This window comes from Propithecus coquereli, unplaced genomic scaffold (assembly GCF_000956105.1).
Source record: "Propithecus coquereli isolate 6110/MARCELLA unplaced genomic scaffold, Pcoq_1.0 Scaffold131, whole genome shotgun sequence".
NCBI classification, from domain to species: Eukaryota; Metazoa; Chordata; class Mammalia; order Primates; family Indriidae; genus Propithecus; species Propithecus coquereli.
The window spans coordinates 5,215,314-5,231,662 of NW_012137303.1; the positions used below are offsets into that span (position 1 = coordinate 5,215,314).

Genomic DNA, 16,349 nt, shown 5'->3' on the forward strand with positions numbered 1-16,349 from the left:
CAAGAAACTGCAGAGAAATAAAGGTAAACATTAAAGTAAATCACTTCTGTAATTTTATAGATCCTCTAACACAAACTTTAAAGTAGATGACTTCTGTAGTTTTACAGATCCTCTAACCCAAACTAGTATCCAGGTCTCACCTTTATCATTTCTCTCATTTCCTTTTGGTCTAATTAATCAAAATCCTTCCTAGAATGTTCATTTCTGGCCAATATGTCTTCCTGAATATGAATAAGAGATAAAATACCATTTGATGTTTGAAATTATGGGAGTAATCTCAATGACGGAAATAGATGACCAGGAAAAGGGAAGAGAATGCCTGATTCAATATATTCATGAAGATGTCAACGGCTTATAAAGCCAGCATCTGGGAAAGACAAAGCTGTAGGACTTCCAGATCTTCTCTGGGGAAGTGTGTTACCCACAGTGATCCTCGCCATGGACAGCAAAGGATCACTCCTGAAAGGTATGTGCCACAACTCACCAAGTTGCTGGCTTTACCAACATTCATATGGGGGGGATTAATGTGAAATTTTGGCTAATAACAACAGGTTTCTGGTTCACAGAGTTAAGAAGTACTATTTAATCATTGTTCTAGAAAGTAATTGAATAAGGGTACAAAATAATAGAACGGTGGTTCTCAAACGGGAATCCTGGTTCTCCCAGCAACGTATGGCAATGTCTGGAGACATTTCGGGTTGTCGTAATTGAGGCTGGGGAGACAAGGGAAATGTGCTACTGGCATCTAATGGGCAGAGGTCAGCAATGCTGCTAAACAGCCTACAGTGCACAGGCCAGTCCCCAGAACACAGAATTATCCAGTTTAAAATGCCAGTAATACCGAGATTGAGAAACTCTGGACTAGAGTAAGACCAAAAGAGGCCATGGGTCCAATTTGTCACAACTCCAGAAAAGAGAAACTAACATTTCCTGATTCCCAGGCCTCTCATGTGGATTGATCAACTTGAATCAACCTGATGAAACTTTCAATCTGAAGCCATAAGATAATGATAACAGAATTGTCTCTTCTACTGTTTTGTCAATTTTGTTCGAGCCAAATGACATTTCAAAAGGAAAAATAAGCTGGCAAGGAATAACTAATCACCTTTATTTTCTTGGTTGACATTTGCAAGAAAAATAAATCAGTAAGAACTATAAAATTTGTTTTATGAAATGAAGAACAAAAACATTTGTCTATTTTATCTCATCTTGGACCGTGAAAATTCCTTGGATGGTAAATGTGCAGATAAATGCACTCAGAGTTAAAGAACATCTATCCAGTTATGAATTTCCTAGAGCAGCTCTTCCTATCTCTCTATCTGCAAAGGACATTTTATTTACACATGTAGATCAACTCTCCATTTGGCTACATTATATGACTATAACATGCATAAAATAAACATTTAGAAGCACTGGGTTTTTGGTAAATTAAAAGTCTATAATAGAAATCATCTCACAACATTAATATTTTTTTGTTTTGATGCTAAAGGGCTTAGTTATTCTCAACACCAAAGTTTTCAGATATTTTTAGGTGTTTAGGTTTAGGTATTTTTTCACAAATTAATCTTTAGCAATTGCCTCACTTTATCTTGTACATTTCTGATTGCATTTATCAAAGGTTCTGTGGAACTTAGTTTTCTGATAAACACATCTTTATATCAGATATTCATCTGGCGTAGTGTCACTGAAATTGAAAACTGATTTTAATTTGGTAGCTACAACTTGTTTCTTTCCTTTTGAAAGTGAAAATTAGTGATGTTACAGGTCTGTATTTATCCGTCTGCTGAGACAGTAAATTGATGACAACATCCATCTCTGATCATCGTGAAAGATTTTAAAAGTGAGTGTTTTAGTTAGAACAGGAAAAGTGGATAAAATCAAGCTTCCTATGGCCTCTGTTATCATGCACTCAAAGGCAAAGTGTTGTTCTTTACAAGTGATGGCAACGACCTCTGCAAACACTGAGCCATCACGGCTACTGATGTGGTCCCTGTTGCACAGATGCAGCACGAGAGCCCACAGGCGTGTGTTGTGTGACAAGGGCAGGTGCAAAGGCCACAGTACTGGCACCTGCCTTTCTTACCTGTGAATAACAGGACTTGGGGAAAATCACTTAACCTTCCTATGCCATCTGTTTCATCAATATCATTTGATGATAATTACAAAGTCCAGTTTATCTGACAGGGTTATTATGAAGCTCAAATTTAGGAAAAAAAATTTAAGCTTTTGGCAAAGTGTTGAGCAAACGCATGGGATCATTATGATGAGTTAGCAGATCCAAGCTACACCATCATTTGTATGTTACAATTCTCTTCATACTCAGTATTAGCAATCAAGCGATCATGTGTTTATTCTCATCGAGCGTGAAGATAAACCAAACAGATCAACCGTGCTGTCCTTGTCACATCAATGTCTAAAACATAAATATCAGATACTGAGTTTAAAAAATTACAAACTCCTGAAGAGCCTGACTGCTGAAAATCTGCAGAAACTCCCAGGACATTAAACTATCTTAAGAGAATGATCTGAACACCCTGGCTCAGAACTAATTTTAGCTCCAAATGTTTGCAAAGTACAGAAGCACTTCTGGAAGCCATACAAAAATGCAGGCAGTAAGCCACTTCTCAAACTATATATCTGTGCAAATATAATTATATATCTAAATTTACACAATGGAGGGTGTTGATTCTTCACCCACCCCCACTATTACAGTTCCAAATTATGCAGCTGAGGACAGTAGGGAGAGATAAGGCTTCCCCCTGCTCGATTATTTTTGATAACCTCAGCAGAATAGATCATCTCACAGTGGCTTGTGTTCTTGTTTAAGGTGGGTCACTTCTGCTGCTGCTGCTGCTGCTGGTGTCAAACCTGCTCCTGTGCAAGAGCGTGGCCTCCCTGCCCATCTGTCCCGGGGGTGCTGTCAACTGCCAGGTGTCCCTTCGAGACCTGTTTGACCGTGCAGTCATCCTGTCCCACTACATCCATAACCTCTCCTCAGAAATGTTCAACGAATTTGTAAGTACCACACTTCTCGCTTCTTCTCTGAAGGAGCCTTCACACAAACCACTGGGCTATACTACGCTTTGAAGGAGAAAACCTCCCGAGCTAAATTTCAAATAATATACCCTAATAGGCAAAAGAAGGCATCAGCGAAGAAAATGCAAAACAAGAAGAAAAGGACAGTTTCATGAAATCTCAAAGAATGTAATGATTCTTAAAATTTTTCCTTAATTCACTTTAGTTTTTAAAAATTAAAAAAAAATTAGACACAGACATAAAGTGCTTTTAGGTGGGGCTAAGGAAAAGGAAGAAGGTTGATTTCCTGTTCTTGCATATAGGGGACAGGCTTCGTAGGCATTCTTCACTTAGCACACCACAGCTATCCAATAAATGCATGTTGCACTGCAGTGAAGCGGGTGGATGGAACAGAGGGAAACTAAGCTGAATCCATGTTGGAGAAAAAAATCATAACAGCTTTTCAGAACCCCAAAATGCAATGAATCATTTTTCCAGTATTTCCAGTTTATAGGTTTCTAATTGCAATAAGGGGCTGATTTAGAATTGGAAACAGGTACTCTTTTTCTGATTAAGATATCTTGAAAGTCCTATGTTAACTCTCCTAGGTCAGTCAAGGAGCAGGCAGTAGATTAGCACTTCAGTAAATGGAAGGGCCTCCGCAGAGAATGTGGCTCCGTGTTTGTAATAGATGCACAGTCATAGAGTTCTTTTTACTCATTAGTTTCTCTTTCAGCCTCTATTTTTGACTGGCCCTCTTTTGTCTTCCATATCTTCCTAGTAATTCCTTTAAACTTTTCTAACTTTTGATAAAGATTAGTTTGTCTCTGTCAATGTGTTAGCTAACATTTTTTCTGTCCTTCTCAGCTCATTGTTTTATATTTCCTAAAATTTTGTCCCTGTGCCCTGTGTTGCTGACGTATTTTGTCACAATCAAAAAAATTGTATTCCATATCTATGTTGAACTTGGTAAGTAAGGTACAGGTGGGTAGGCTCAGAGATTATTCAAATGAAAGTTATATTGTAACACCTATTAAGAGAAGTCTATCAGTTTTGACCCACAGTAAACAAGAGATTAAGTGAATAAATGTAAATGCATATGCACTATGGCCCAAATACTAGAGAAAGATGATACTTAACAAAACATTTCATGTTTCATATTTTGGCTATTTTTGGTGTTTGCTTTCCAAATATTAACTTGTGTGAAGAGTGAAAGTAAACCAGGAAATCTTAAAGGAGGGAAGAGGTTGAGATTTAGAAGAGTTAGATAAAAAATGAGTTTATAGAGGTAATGGAAAGAAAAGTAGGCAAGAGAGTTACTTCCTTGATTCTTAATTTCCATTTTTTGCAGCTCTCTTTTTAAAAATACACATCTACCAAATGTATTAATATTTGGGTAGTGGATTCATTTATTCAATGCACAAGCAACCCCAACTAATTGAATTTGCTTCATCATTTCCAGGATAAACGGTATGCCCAGGGCAGGGGGTTTATTACCAAGGCCATCAACAGCTGCCATACTTCTTCCCTCTCTACTCCTGAAGACAAGGAGCAAGCCCAACAGATCCATGTGAGTCTTTTATCCAGGTTTTTCACCAAAGCACTGAGGCAGTAGACTGTTATTATCATGCTGTTGGTTATCAGTGGTGTTGTAATAACTAATGGTAATTTCACATGCAGAGAAAAATGAAAGAAGACTAACCAAAGAGAAATTACATTATGATTAAATGCTAAGTAAAGATTGTAGCAGCAAACTAAATAGCAGATCCATAAATTGTCCATGTAGATGGATTAGTTTAACCAACGCCTGGTACCTAGGATTGTATGTATTACATTGCATGAAAGTTTGAACTGAATTGGACTTCCATGGACAAATATGCATTCATGTCTGTGTAAGTGAAACAAATGCAGTTTTATTTATTACATGTTTCTAGTGACTCCTGCATCAGTAGCATTTTACATTACCGACCCCTGCATTATTTGAGCCATCTCTTCTGGGCCTTCAAGGCTGTCCTCTGGTTCTGCTTCTACTTGCCTGACACCTACTTCTTCATTCTTCACTGATTTCTCTGCTGTCTGCTACTTCTTAACCAAAGTCAGCCCCCTAAAACAGGTCCTGTAAACTATTACATTTGGCTTTTCACTGCTATAACTGTTGCTCTATTCTGCTGACAACAAAGTCTGCATATCAAGCCTCAATCATGTATCCCAGCTCCAATCTTTTATTGTTATAATCTCTCCCTTCTGATTCTTTGCAATAACCATAGTCTTAACCTAATTTAAAATAAACATTTTCTACATATATGCCCCCCACAAATACAAAGCATTCTTTGTTTACAATTTTATTAATGGCACCAGCATACTGTCTGCTATGCTCATTAATACTAATACTATATGATAATTATGGTAATAATAAGAGAGGAGGAGAAAAAGGAGGAGGGGGAAGAAGAAATAACATTTATTGAGAGCTCGGATTGAGTATTCCTAATCCGACATCCAAAATGGTCCAAATTTTGAAATTTTTTGAGCCCAGACCTGACACTCAAAGGAAGCGCTCATTGGAGCATTTCGGATTTGGGATTTTCGGATTAGTGATACTTGACCTGTACTACGAGGCCAGAGCAAAAATGGCACAAAACACTTTCTGTGCATTACTGTAGTTAATCCTCCCCCAAATCCTATAACACAAGGTACTGTTATGATACTCACTGAGATAAGGAAACTGAGGCTCAGAGAAGTTATAGAATTTGCACCAGTCACGTGGCTAGCAAGCAGTGAATCTGGGCTTCGTAAGTGAAGTATCACAAGAATGGAAAAGCAAATACCACAAGTATTCACTTTTAAATTGGAACTAGCCAAACAGCACTCATGTGCACTGATGGAAGTAAAACTCAACAGAAATCAAGCAGGTTGGGGGGTGGGTAGGCAGGGATGGGTGAAACCATACCAAGTCAAAGCCTTCACTCTTAATCATTGTGCTGTAATGCTCCCAGCAAAACCACGCTGACACTCACTTTACAGCCTGCACCTCTTTACAGTTCCTTTCTTTCATATCCTACTACATGTTTCCATTGCAATGTCCCTTCGTTTCTCCACTATTCCTCATTCTCATCACCACTAGACTAGTTCACAGACATCGACACGGCAAGCATTTTAAATCAGAGATAATCAGCTTCTTGGAGTCTCATGTACAATCCTGGAATAAGCATACTAGGAGGCCAAAACTCCAGTGGGAACTCCACCGATGCTGTTATTAAATATAACATTATTCCCTTTTATTCACCCTCATATGCCAGTAGAATAGACTGCTCTGCTAGCAGCGTGGGGCAAGGGATTACACAGGTTGGGGAAAGCATGTTTATGAGTACCATGTCTTCTTTATTGTCTCTTTGTTCTAATATCCAAAAATAAAACTACAAATGACAAATGACTATATTAATGAACAATTGGATTCATTAATATGCATGAATTCTGGAGTGAAAATTATTTGGGCTCCTTGTCATCAACACTGGTGGAATCTATCTTTCCTGAGTCAGGTACTAGAGACACCCATTGAGTTCCAGCAAAATTTTAGATTCTCCCCAGGGACAAGCAAATTAATCAAATATAAAAGATTGCACTGAGTAGGCAGAGAACAGAATTTCAAAGGGAAAACAAAATTCTTCATGTTATCAATTAGAATTCTCATTAGAAAAATTAGTTATTGCTATAAGCCAGATTTTTTTTATTTTAGCAAAGTGTAGATCAATAGCTTAAAATTTGCATTTCTACAATTTCTATCACCTACAAAAAAATTTACATACACATAGGAATGAATAATAAAGAGCTATTTCAGTCCAGCCTCTCTGAGCAAAAATCATATGTAACTAACCCCATTGTATTTGGCTTATTTTAATGCACTTGTTTTGTGTGGTTTCTTAGCACGAAGACCTTCTGAACCTGATACTCAGAGTGTTGCGCTCCTGGAACGATCCTCTGTATCATCTAGTCATGGAAGTGCGTGGTATGCAAGAAGCCCCGGATGCTATCCTATCCAGAGCCATAGAGATTGAGGAACAAAACAAACGACTTCTAGAGGGCATGGAGAAGATAGTTGGCCAGGTGAGCAGCCTCCTGGTGCTTCTTTGTTTTTCTCATTCACATAACAGGTGACCTCTGGGATGGGAAATATCTCATTTTGAAAGAAGGAAATTTAGACATTCTGTATTCTAGACCGCTGTTAAACAAAGAAAGAGCCTAGTCATTCACAGTGATAGATTCTGATGTAAATGAATCTTAGAATTCTTATAATCCTGTGATATCTGACAGCTGCAGCTTTCCATACACTGTACAGAAATCCACCAAAGACTTGCCCCTTCCTGGGACAGGTAGTTAAACAAATCCAAGAGAAGGAAATCAGAGAATAGAATCTGCAAAATAAATGTTTTCTCCTAAGTATCCCAGGACACCTGCTATTGAAAATCTGAACAGATTCTTTCTCTTTTCTCCCCTTGCTACAAGATGAGAGTGGGAAGGGAGAAAGGAGAAAATCAATATCAGATCCGTCGGTACCCCACCCCTCACACCCCGATCTGTTGCACAGACTTGTCAGGGAGACAAGGAGATTGCAAAGATGAGGCCATAGCATCAATGCACACAGATTGCATTGATTTTTGGGGGGGTTCCACAAGCACTAGATTTCAGAGGGATACAAAAGAAGGAGGTGTATCTTTTTCAGAATGTTCCTTATTTTGTAATTTATGGAATGTCGTCTTATCCTAAATTTTCTTTTGCTTGGGGCTCCAAAATCAAAACTCCTATCATGCATTTAATCTCCCCATATAATCTGTCATATTTAGATTGCATTAGTATTTTGTAATACATGTCTCCATTCAGATGGGATAATGTCAACATTAGTGAGATAACATCTAAACAGCTTTCCAAAGTTCTCAGAAATAATGTATCATCTAAAGAAAAATATCCATGATTATCAGAATAATAACAGAATCAATTTTACATTTCTCTTTTTGTGTACTAAGTACATGTTATCATGTGTCATTTTTTATCATTTTCGTTGTAGAAGAATGTACCCAACACAAACACAAAGCACATTTTAACTTTGGAACATATGAAATAAAAACCTTGATTTTCAGGTTATTCTCTTCATTACTAAGAACCTACATTCTGAGGTAATTAATTTGTTCTATAATACTTCATTTTCTGTTCTTTTTTTCCTATCGTTTGTTTGCTATTGTTCATATCATTGTCCCTTGCACAGTAAATTTTGTCTTAGGGCTCAAGCACCAAAAAGAAAAACATAAAGCAAGGCAACAAATAAATATGTGCATGCATACACTCTCTCTCTCTCTCTCTCTCTAAATTCCAATGGGGAATCTCAGATTTAAAAAATATTCTTACTCTGTTGGAAAAGTTCAGCCAGCAGAACAGGTCTACAAATATCCCAGATTTATACCTAATAGCTCTCCAAACTAGCTGACATCCCTGAAAGCTGCCAAGATGGTTGCTTGGTCTCCAAGATCTCCGGGGCCAATAGAGTGGGAAAGTACATGATGCTCTTTCTCTCATGCCGTTCTGCCTCTTTTTGTTATGATAGATGTGCCCTCACCCCTGCCACACAGCCCTCACCACTGAGGGGCTGCTGCCAGCACCCCCTTCTCATAGGTGCTTTTCTCAGCACCTCCTACCCCAGGGACCTCAAAAGAAAGCAGCTGTTCCTCATAGAAATTGGGGGGGCACCTGTCCTTGGTGGAATGAAAGTGTCCTGACTACTTGAACAGATCCTCTTAGTCACAGTCATCACTGGATTATCTATACCCCAAAGTGTCAAACACAATCCTCATCATTTCTGAGGTTGCTGGTACATACACTATATGGGGAATAGATTCAGCTCAAAGTGGGAAGAAGATAAATGGTGAAGTGTCAGAAGAAATGAAGTACAAATGGCACATCAGGGACAAGATTCAGGAAATGAAATAGTTCCTCAAGTGAGAGAACTGAAGCTAGCTTCTCCACGGTCCCTTGTTCAAATCCACATCTATGTATATTCGAATATTAATGGCAACTTTCTGGTTCTCCATCTATCTACTCCTGCAAAAACATACTTCACCTGTGATACATACATACAGAAAACTTATACATGTGTTCTGCTTCTATTTTTTAAATTAATCGATTGCTGATGCACTGGCCCAAATAAGTGAAAATCATTTTGTCTTTGACTAAGATTTTACATCCTTATTTCTTTCCCAAATCTTGATTCAATAATTAGAAAGAACAAGCATATAAAAATATTAACAATATGAATAATAAGTCACTGTCTTTTTGCTAATTAGGTTCATCCTGGAATCAGAGAAAATGAGGTCTACTCCGTCTGGTCGGGGCTTCCATCCCTGCAGATGGCTGATGAAGACTCTCGCCTTTTTGCTTTTTATAACCTGCTCCATTGCCTACGCAGGGATTCACATAAGATTGACAGTTATCTCAAGCTCCTGAAGTGCCGGATCATCTATGACAGCAACTGCTAAGCCCACATCCATTCCATCTATTTCTGAGATGGTTCTTAATGATCCATCCCATGGCAAGCTTCTTTTAGTTTTATTGCTTTTTAATGCATGCTTGGGTGTAATGGGTCTCCTCTTAAAAAATAAAAACTGACTCCTTAGAGACATTAAAATCTAAAATGCCAATTTGTCAAAGTTTTTTTAATCTTCATTTAACAGAAAATCAAAAGAAAATCTATCACTCCCATTGGGAAATCCCTATCAAAATTTGTCACAAATAACAGAAGTTAGTTTGCAAATAAGATAATTAACAGCTTACTTTAGAATCACAGTAGATTATTGTGGGTCAAGTTATTAGAATCAAAGAGTTAGAATATTAACCATGCTAGCCATGCTGTAAAGAAGATTGAATTCTCAGGATTCTTTATGAAAGCCAGCCACGTTCTGGCAGCTAACTTTCACCGTGTTATGACAGACCATATAAGTACTATGCAACTGCAATGCCTCCATAGCCTGAGGTTTACTGAACGGTCTAAAAATTGTGAGGATACAAAAGGAAATGGCTTTATCTTTCTCTAATAGCTGTCTTCGATCATGCTCTACTGAATTCTCGTCTCCTTAGCATCATCTTGGACACATTTCATGGGTTCTAGTCACCCTGGGTCTGACAACTCGGGTCTAGTCAAGTTTCAACTCCATCTCATATTTAAATTGTTTGATGCCTTCCCCTGTGTTGGCTCAAGGGACCTCATGGAGAAAGCAGACGCAGTCAGTTCCTGCTATGGTTCTCCCACCACCTCTGGGTCTCCATTCCTCTGGCTGTGCTAGCATGAGATAGAGGATTAGGAGAGATGGACAAGTTCTGACATTGCTGACTTACATGGTGCTATTGTAGCCTTCTCCTTGTGGACAGGGACTAGACTTGAATTCCTCCTGAGTAGGGAGTGTTTTTGTTGTGGGGTTCACTTGTAATTTTCCAGGACACCCACTCTTGGGGACACGTCTGGCTTGATTCTTCTATCCACCCTCCAGCTCTGCCATCTATAGTATTCTCCACAGCCTCTGCTGCTGTTCCCTTCACCCTGCAGGCAGCCTATTAAAGAAACTTGGCTCAAGGTCAGCTATCTGCCAGCTGACCCACAGGAAACTCATGCATCATAGCCTCCCCAAGCAATGGAGTGGCAATAATACTGGATCACTGCTGACCCCTTCCTGGGTTCTCTACCAATTCTCTTCTCCTCCTGTTCACACAGACACGAAGTAGACCAGAAAGTTGGATTCATTAGCAGACATTCACTCGAGGAATGAGATGTCATTCTTTCCTTATTTTAAACCCAGTGAGTAATTACCTCTATCAATACTTACCTTAGAGAGTCAGTCTCATAATCATTCTCTGCCAGACCACTGAATTATACTCCCCTCCTCAAATACCTCATCTCCTGTTTAGTGTGTCCAGAGAAAGATGACTGCATGAGGGTAGCTCAGCTTGGCCTCTAAACAGCCCAGGATTTCCCTGCCATCTGGCCTTAGAAGGCGGTGGTATTCTCAGGTTGTTCTCATGGCAGCATTCAGGCTTTAGCAGGGATTTCTAGACAATAGGCAATAGGAACCACTGCATTTGAACCATCCCATTCAACACACTGATAGACATGAAATAAAAAGGTGGGGTTGACTGGGCGCGGTGGCTCATGCCTGTAATCCTAGCACTCTGGGAGGCCGAAGCAGGTGGATTGTTTGAGCTCGGGAGTTCGAGACCAGCCTGAGCAAGAGCGAGACCCTGTCTCTACTAAAAATAGAAATCAGCTGGGCAACTAAAATAGAAAAAATTAGCCAGGCATGATGGTGCATACCTGTAGTCCCAAACTACTCGGGAGGCTGAGGCAGGAGGATCACTTGAGCCCAGGAGTCTGAGGTTGCTGTGAGCTAGGCTGACGCCACGGCATTCTAGCCTGGGCAACAGAGTGAGAATCTGTCTCAAAAAAAAAAAAGGCGGGGTTGCAGGATAGAATAAAGAGGGAGAGAGAGAAGGAAAGACAGGAAGAGGGAAAATGAGTAAAAGACTTGAGTCTTGAAGGATGAGGTGCTGTTAGAATACTGCACTTAGTGAAGACCTAAATATACCTGAATTTCTATACCATAAAAGCAAATATTATCTCATGTTCCCTGTTCATTTCCCTTTTCTCTTCTCTCTTCCCTTCCTGAAATTTTTATTTTTGTTACTAGTATTCTTTGCCCTTATCAAAATTGAGTGGCTATAGCTCTAGAGATGAGCAGGACTTGGCACTTCTTCAGATCAGAATTCAAGGCAACTTTCTACCTCTTTTCAAAGAAATGTTTCCCATTCTTATAAGAACATTGTCCAACAAAACCAATATCTCTCCTCTTAGCCAGGGTTATTTTTAGCTGAATTCTGCCCCTGCCTCTAGCTCTGATGACCCAAACCTTTCAGAACACAACAGAACATTCGGCCCCCAAACCAATCAACCCCTCTCTTTCCTCCTGAATGCATGCAAAATGTCAGCTTGTTCATATTTCAGCTGCCTTCTTTTAAAATGCAAGAGAGTATGGGGAAAAGCTGTATATACTTTATTTCTAAGTCATTCATTGCTGAAAATATCTAATCTAATCCTATCGTTAGCCACTTAAATTCCTTCTCCTCAATTTCTAGATATTTCCAACAGAGATCATGGTATCTATTAGGGATAAAATTTGTCAATAAATGGGCAATGCAATTACATGAAATATAAGTTAACCACTAGCCCATGTGCAACTTCACATACTCCTCTTTTGTTAAGGGTTTATTCCAAGCACAAATTGAAGACTTCTGGTCAACCACTATGATGGTGCTAGCTAAAGGCCTCTCCCTGCTTGACTGTGACATGTAAGCTGAATACTGTAGTTTTCAGACAAGGTTGAGCACAGCCATAGGTGTTCTGTACAATCAGCAATTGTTGTGGGAAAAAGAATATTTGGGAAGAATATAACAATCAGTCCCCTTCCAACCAGAGCTAGTCTATTTTTTTGTTCTTCTGTGGATTTCCATGTAAGATTACATTTGCAGCATATTATGGGAGTACAGATGTTTGGGTTATGTATGTTGCCCTTGCCCCCACTTTCCCCCACCCAAGTCAAAGCTTCGAGCGTGTCCGTCCCCCGCTGCTATAGCAAAAACAACAGCAGCTGAAATTTATCGATCTCATAGATTAGTAAACCACAGGTAAAGAATACTACAAAGACCAAAAGAGAAGTATGAAAACTCTCTCTTCCAGGAGTTTGCTCTCAAGTTGTGGAGAAAAAAGGATTATATAAATATGTAAATTACTCTGCTACATGGTAGGGAAAAGTCAGCATAACACGTGATGCTAAACAAAGTGCTCAGTGAATCAAAGAATAGCTAGGAGACATCTGGATATGAGAACAAGGGAGTTTGTCTGGACTGGCACAATTGTGATGACTTTGTGATGGAGTTCTAAAGGCTCGATGGAATAACTGATAGACAAAAATAGGAAGACGGTGTATCTGCCAATTAATTTAGAATCATTTTATAATGTAGGTATCTATTCCATCCCGAACAAAAGAAACTGAGATGTTAACACATCTAACATTATAAAATATCAGTAAATAATAAAGTTTGGCCAAAACATAAGAAATGCTCATTTTTTAACAGACATTTAATAACTTTCATTAGTATGTGCTATACACATTATTGTAGGGTAATTACTGGGAAAAGCCTGCTAAGAGTTTTTATGCATTGTGGAGGATCTTTTGTGCCAATCCAGAAAGTCTGTATTTATTCTACTAGACAATAAGAAACCAGTAAATTTTAGTGCAAGAGAGTAATATGTCCTGAATTGGAAAATAGAAATATTAATTTAGTTTGGGGCATTGTAGGAGTGTGGGACTAGTGGAAGAATAAAAGAGAGATCCAGAAACAAGTTGAAATTCCATTATGACACCCTAAAAGAACATCAAAGAGGGCCTACCAGGAAGAAAGAGGCAAAGGATATGGGACACGTAGGAACATCAACAGGCCTTGATGTGGAGGGGATGAGAGAGACAGAAGAGTCAAATGGAACTCTAAGAACTTGAGACCAAATGAGTACATAAATCATGGGAAAGTCAAAGAGAAGAGAGGACGGTATAAAGTTTTTGTCCAAATCCATATGAACTTTGTTTTGCATCAACTTTGTACCATAAAAATCGCCAAAAATCTTAAGTGACTTAAGCAAATCACAGAAGTAGTACATTCGAGAGTCTCTTCAGGATTATATAAAACATCAGAACAAAGGAATTTATACTACCCAGTAGTAACAAATTGTAAGTCACTTGTCTCCTTCAACACTTAAATAAGACATGTGTTGTAAAGCAGGGTGGATAAATAAAAATAGTATGAAAATAATCCATTTCTTGATAGAGCCAGCCCTACACAAAACAAAAGTAATGCTCCCTTTCAACATCTGTCCACTTAGTCTCTAAGAGTTTCTCATTTCTTTCTTCTGAATCCATGCTTATTCATCGTCCCTTCCTTGTCTTGTTCTCTATCTCAACAGATGGTCAATAAACCATTAATTAAATAAATAATTTTAAAGTCCACTTCTAAAGTAATATTCACATTTAGGGACTCTTGCAACTGAAAAGCTTTCTAATCCTTTGAACATAAAACCCTCATAGTGAAATGACTCCTTCCCCATATCTTTCCAAAATGCCCAGTAGCAGCCAGGTATAGCTCTGCTACTTAGACGTCATCAGCAATGACGATCACCTAATTGGATGGTAGAGACAGGAAAGACAAATGAAGCAATGAAAGACATCTAGAAAGGAATTCATGAAAAGGTGGAAAGTGAAAAAGATAACACATTTTTAAAACAGACCCAAGCTTGCGTGCCCTACCAGCATGATGGGAGCCAGGTGAGCCTAATCAGAATGTGTCTTCAATGAAGGCTTGCTCTGTATGAATTGGCCCTAAGAAATCTTATTCGACTCACTGTTTAAAAAATGAGTCTTTGATTCTAGGACTCAGTATAACTTATCTCAACTGCAATGCACTAAATGCAGTCAAAAAAAGTCAAAAAAAAGTAATAGATTTTGGATTTTTTAAAAAGCAAATCAATGAATACTGGGGGGTTTTTTTTAAAAGGTTCTAGTTAGCATATTGGGTCTAAAAATTGTCTCTAAATGTAGCTATACTGGCAAAGAGAACAGAAGAAGGTCTTAACCTCATAACATTAACTGCAGAACAGTTTAGCTATAACAGCTAATAAAAACTACTACATTCCCAAACCGGAAGACCAGCCCAGGGCACTGCAACTGATCATTTAACAATTATTTAGTTAATCATCATTTTAATCAGGCACTGTTATAGGTGCTTGGTTTACATCAATGAGCAATGCAGACAGACACCTGAACTCACAGAATTATATTTTAGCTGGGAGAAGACAGATAACCCACAATAAACAAGAATATAAGTACATTGTACAGTATGTTAGCAGGTGATCCTGGCTCTAGAAAAAAGAAAGCAGGATAAAGGGCCTAGGGAGTACAGATGGAGAAAGGCAAGCAATTTTCAAATATAAATTAGAACCTACTAAGGTCAGCAACAGCCAGTTTTCCTCCATGAAATCACACAGACATGTGCTCTCTTGCATACCAGATCCCGGTTGTGTCCCGTGCAGCCAGATGCCTTTCTCCTCTGCTCTACTTCAAAAATGTTTCCTTTCTTTCTCTGAGGTTCTAAAAGATTGATGTGTGTTCTTCAAACTCATCCCAATGTGCACATTCTGAGCAGTCTTCCTCTCCTTAGTTGAATTGAAGGATCTGATAAATTATTTGGGGATAAACTCCCCCAAATTAAGTACCTTTTTTGCAATAAATTTTGAAAATCTTCTGTTGGCTAAAGCACTAATCTCTAAACTATATTGATTTTATAGCCCCCCCATCAGTGCCCAAAATTATATAGTTTTAAAATTGTGTACATGTATTGTTAGTATAATATATTATGGCACTTAAAGTATGCACACAAAATAAAATAAATGAAGGGACACTGAGATAAAAATAAATAGAATTTGAAGTTCTAATATTTTTTTCCCAAAAGAATGAAGGCATTTACTTTTAAGGTCTCTGAACTAAAGAATTCTATATCCACACACATACTCGTACCATACCTGTTTAGCTATCATAATAAAATACCTTATTTTACATACAATTTAAATCAAGGCTCTCATAATGCCACAAGGGGCTAGAAATAAAATTATATGTGAATATCTCTCTTCATATGCATATATAAAATTTTGTAAGCTCAATTAAATAATCACCATTAGCCCTTATATTATTTCATCATCATGTACTGCTAAATAATAATTCAAATTTTATAATATAGTCCTTTTCTTTAAGAGTTTAATTCTCAAGGCACACTGAAAGCAAAGAAATGGCCTATAAAAAATAAACAAATTTAGTATGGTTATCATTACACATATTCATTTATATAGACAATTAATGAAGAAATACACAAGGCTCAAATTTAGAAGAAACAGAAAGTGTACTCACAGATAGATATACATGCTGTCTAGAATACTTTCTCAGCTTCCCACGGCTTCCAAAGAAGGAGGCCTCCAAGACTTCCATCTCCTTCTGCCTGTTGTGGAGTCTTTTTCATTTTCCTCCACATCTTCCTTCATTAACATGTCTTCCCTTGGTTTAAAACAGAACTTAGACTTCCAATCCAGACAAGGTGGTGTAAGCCAGTTTGTACCCACTTCTCATCCTGCAAATAGCAAGAGGCAACGAAAAGAGAACTCTGATGGTTGGTAAGAAGAAGCTGAGCTAGGCTGAGACCCAAGG

General features: G+C 38.3%; 1 protein-coding gene across 1 annotated transcript; it reads left to right on the forward strand.

The window, feature by feature from the left end:
• The first annotated feature begins 394 nt into the window (after window positions 1-394).
• PRL (prolactin) lies at window positions 395-9,692 on the forward strand. The gene is made up of 5 exons (XM_012638648.1): window positions 395-466; window positions 2,828-3,015; window positions 4,478-4,585; window positions 6,937-7,116; window positions 9,345-9,692. The coding sequence occupies exons 1-5, from the start codon at window positions 439-441 to the stop codon at window positions 9,534-9,536; spliced, it is 696 nt and encodes a 231-aa protein (XP_012494102.1). The 5' UTR covers window positions 395-438; the 3' UTR covers window positions 9,537-9,692.
• Window positions 9,693-16,349: the final 6,657 nt, after the last annotated feature.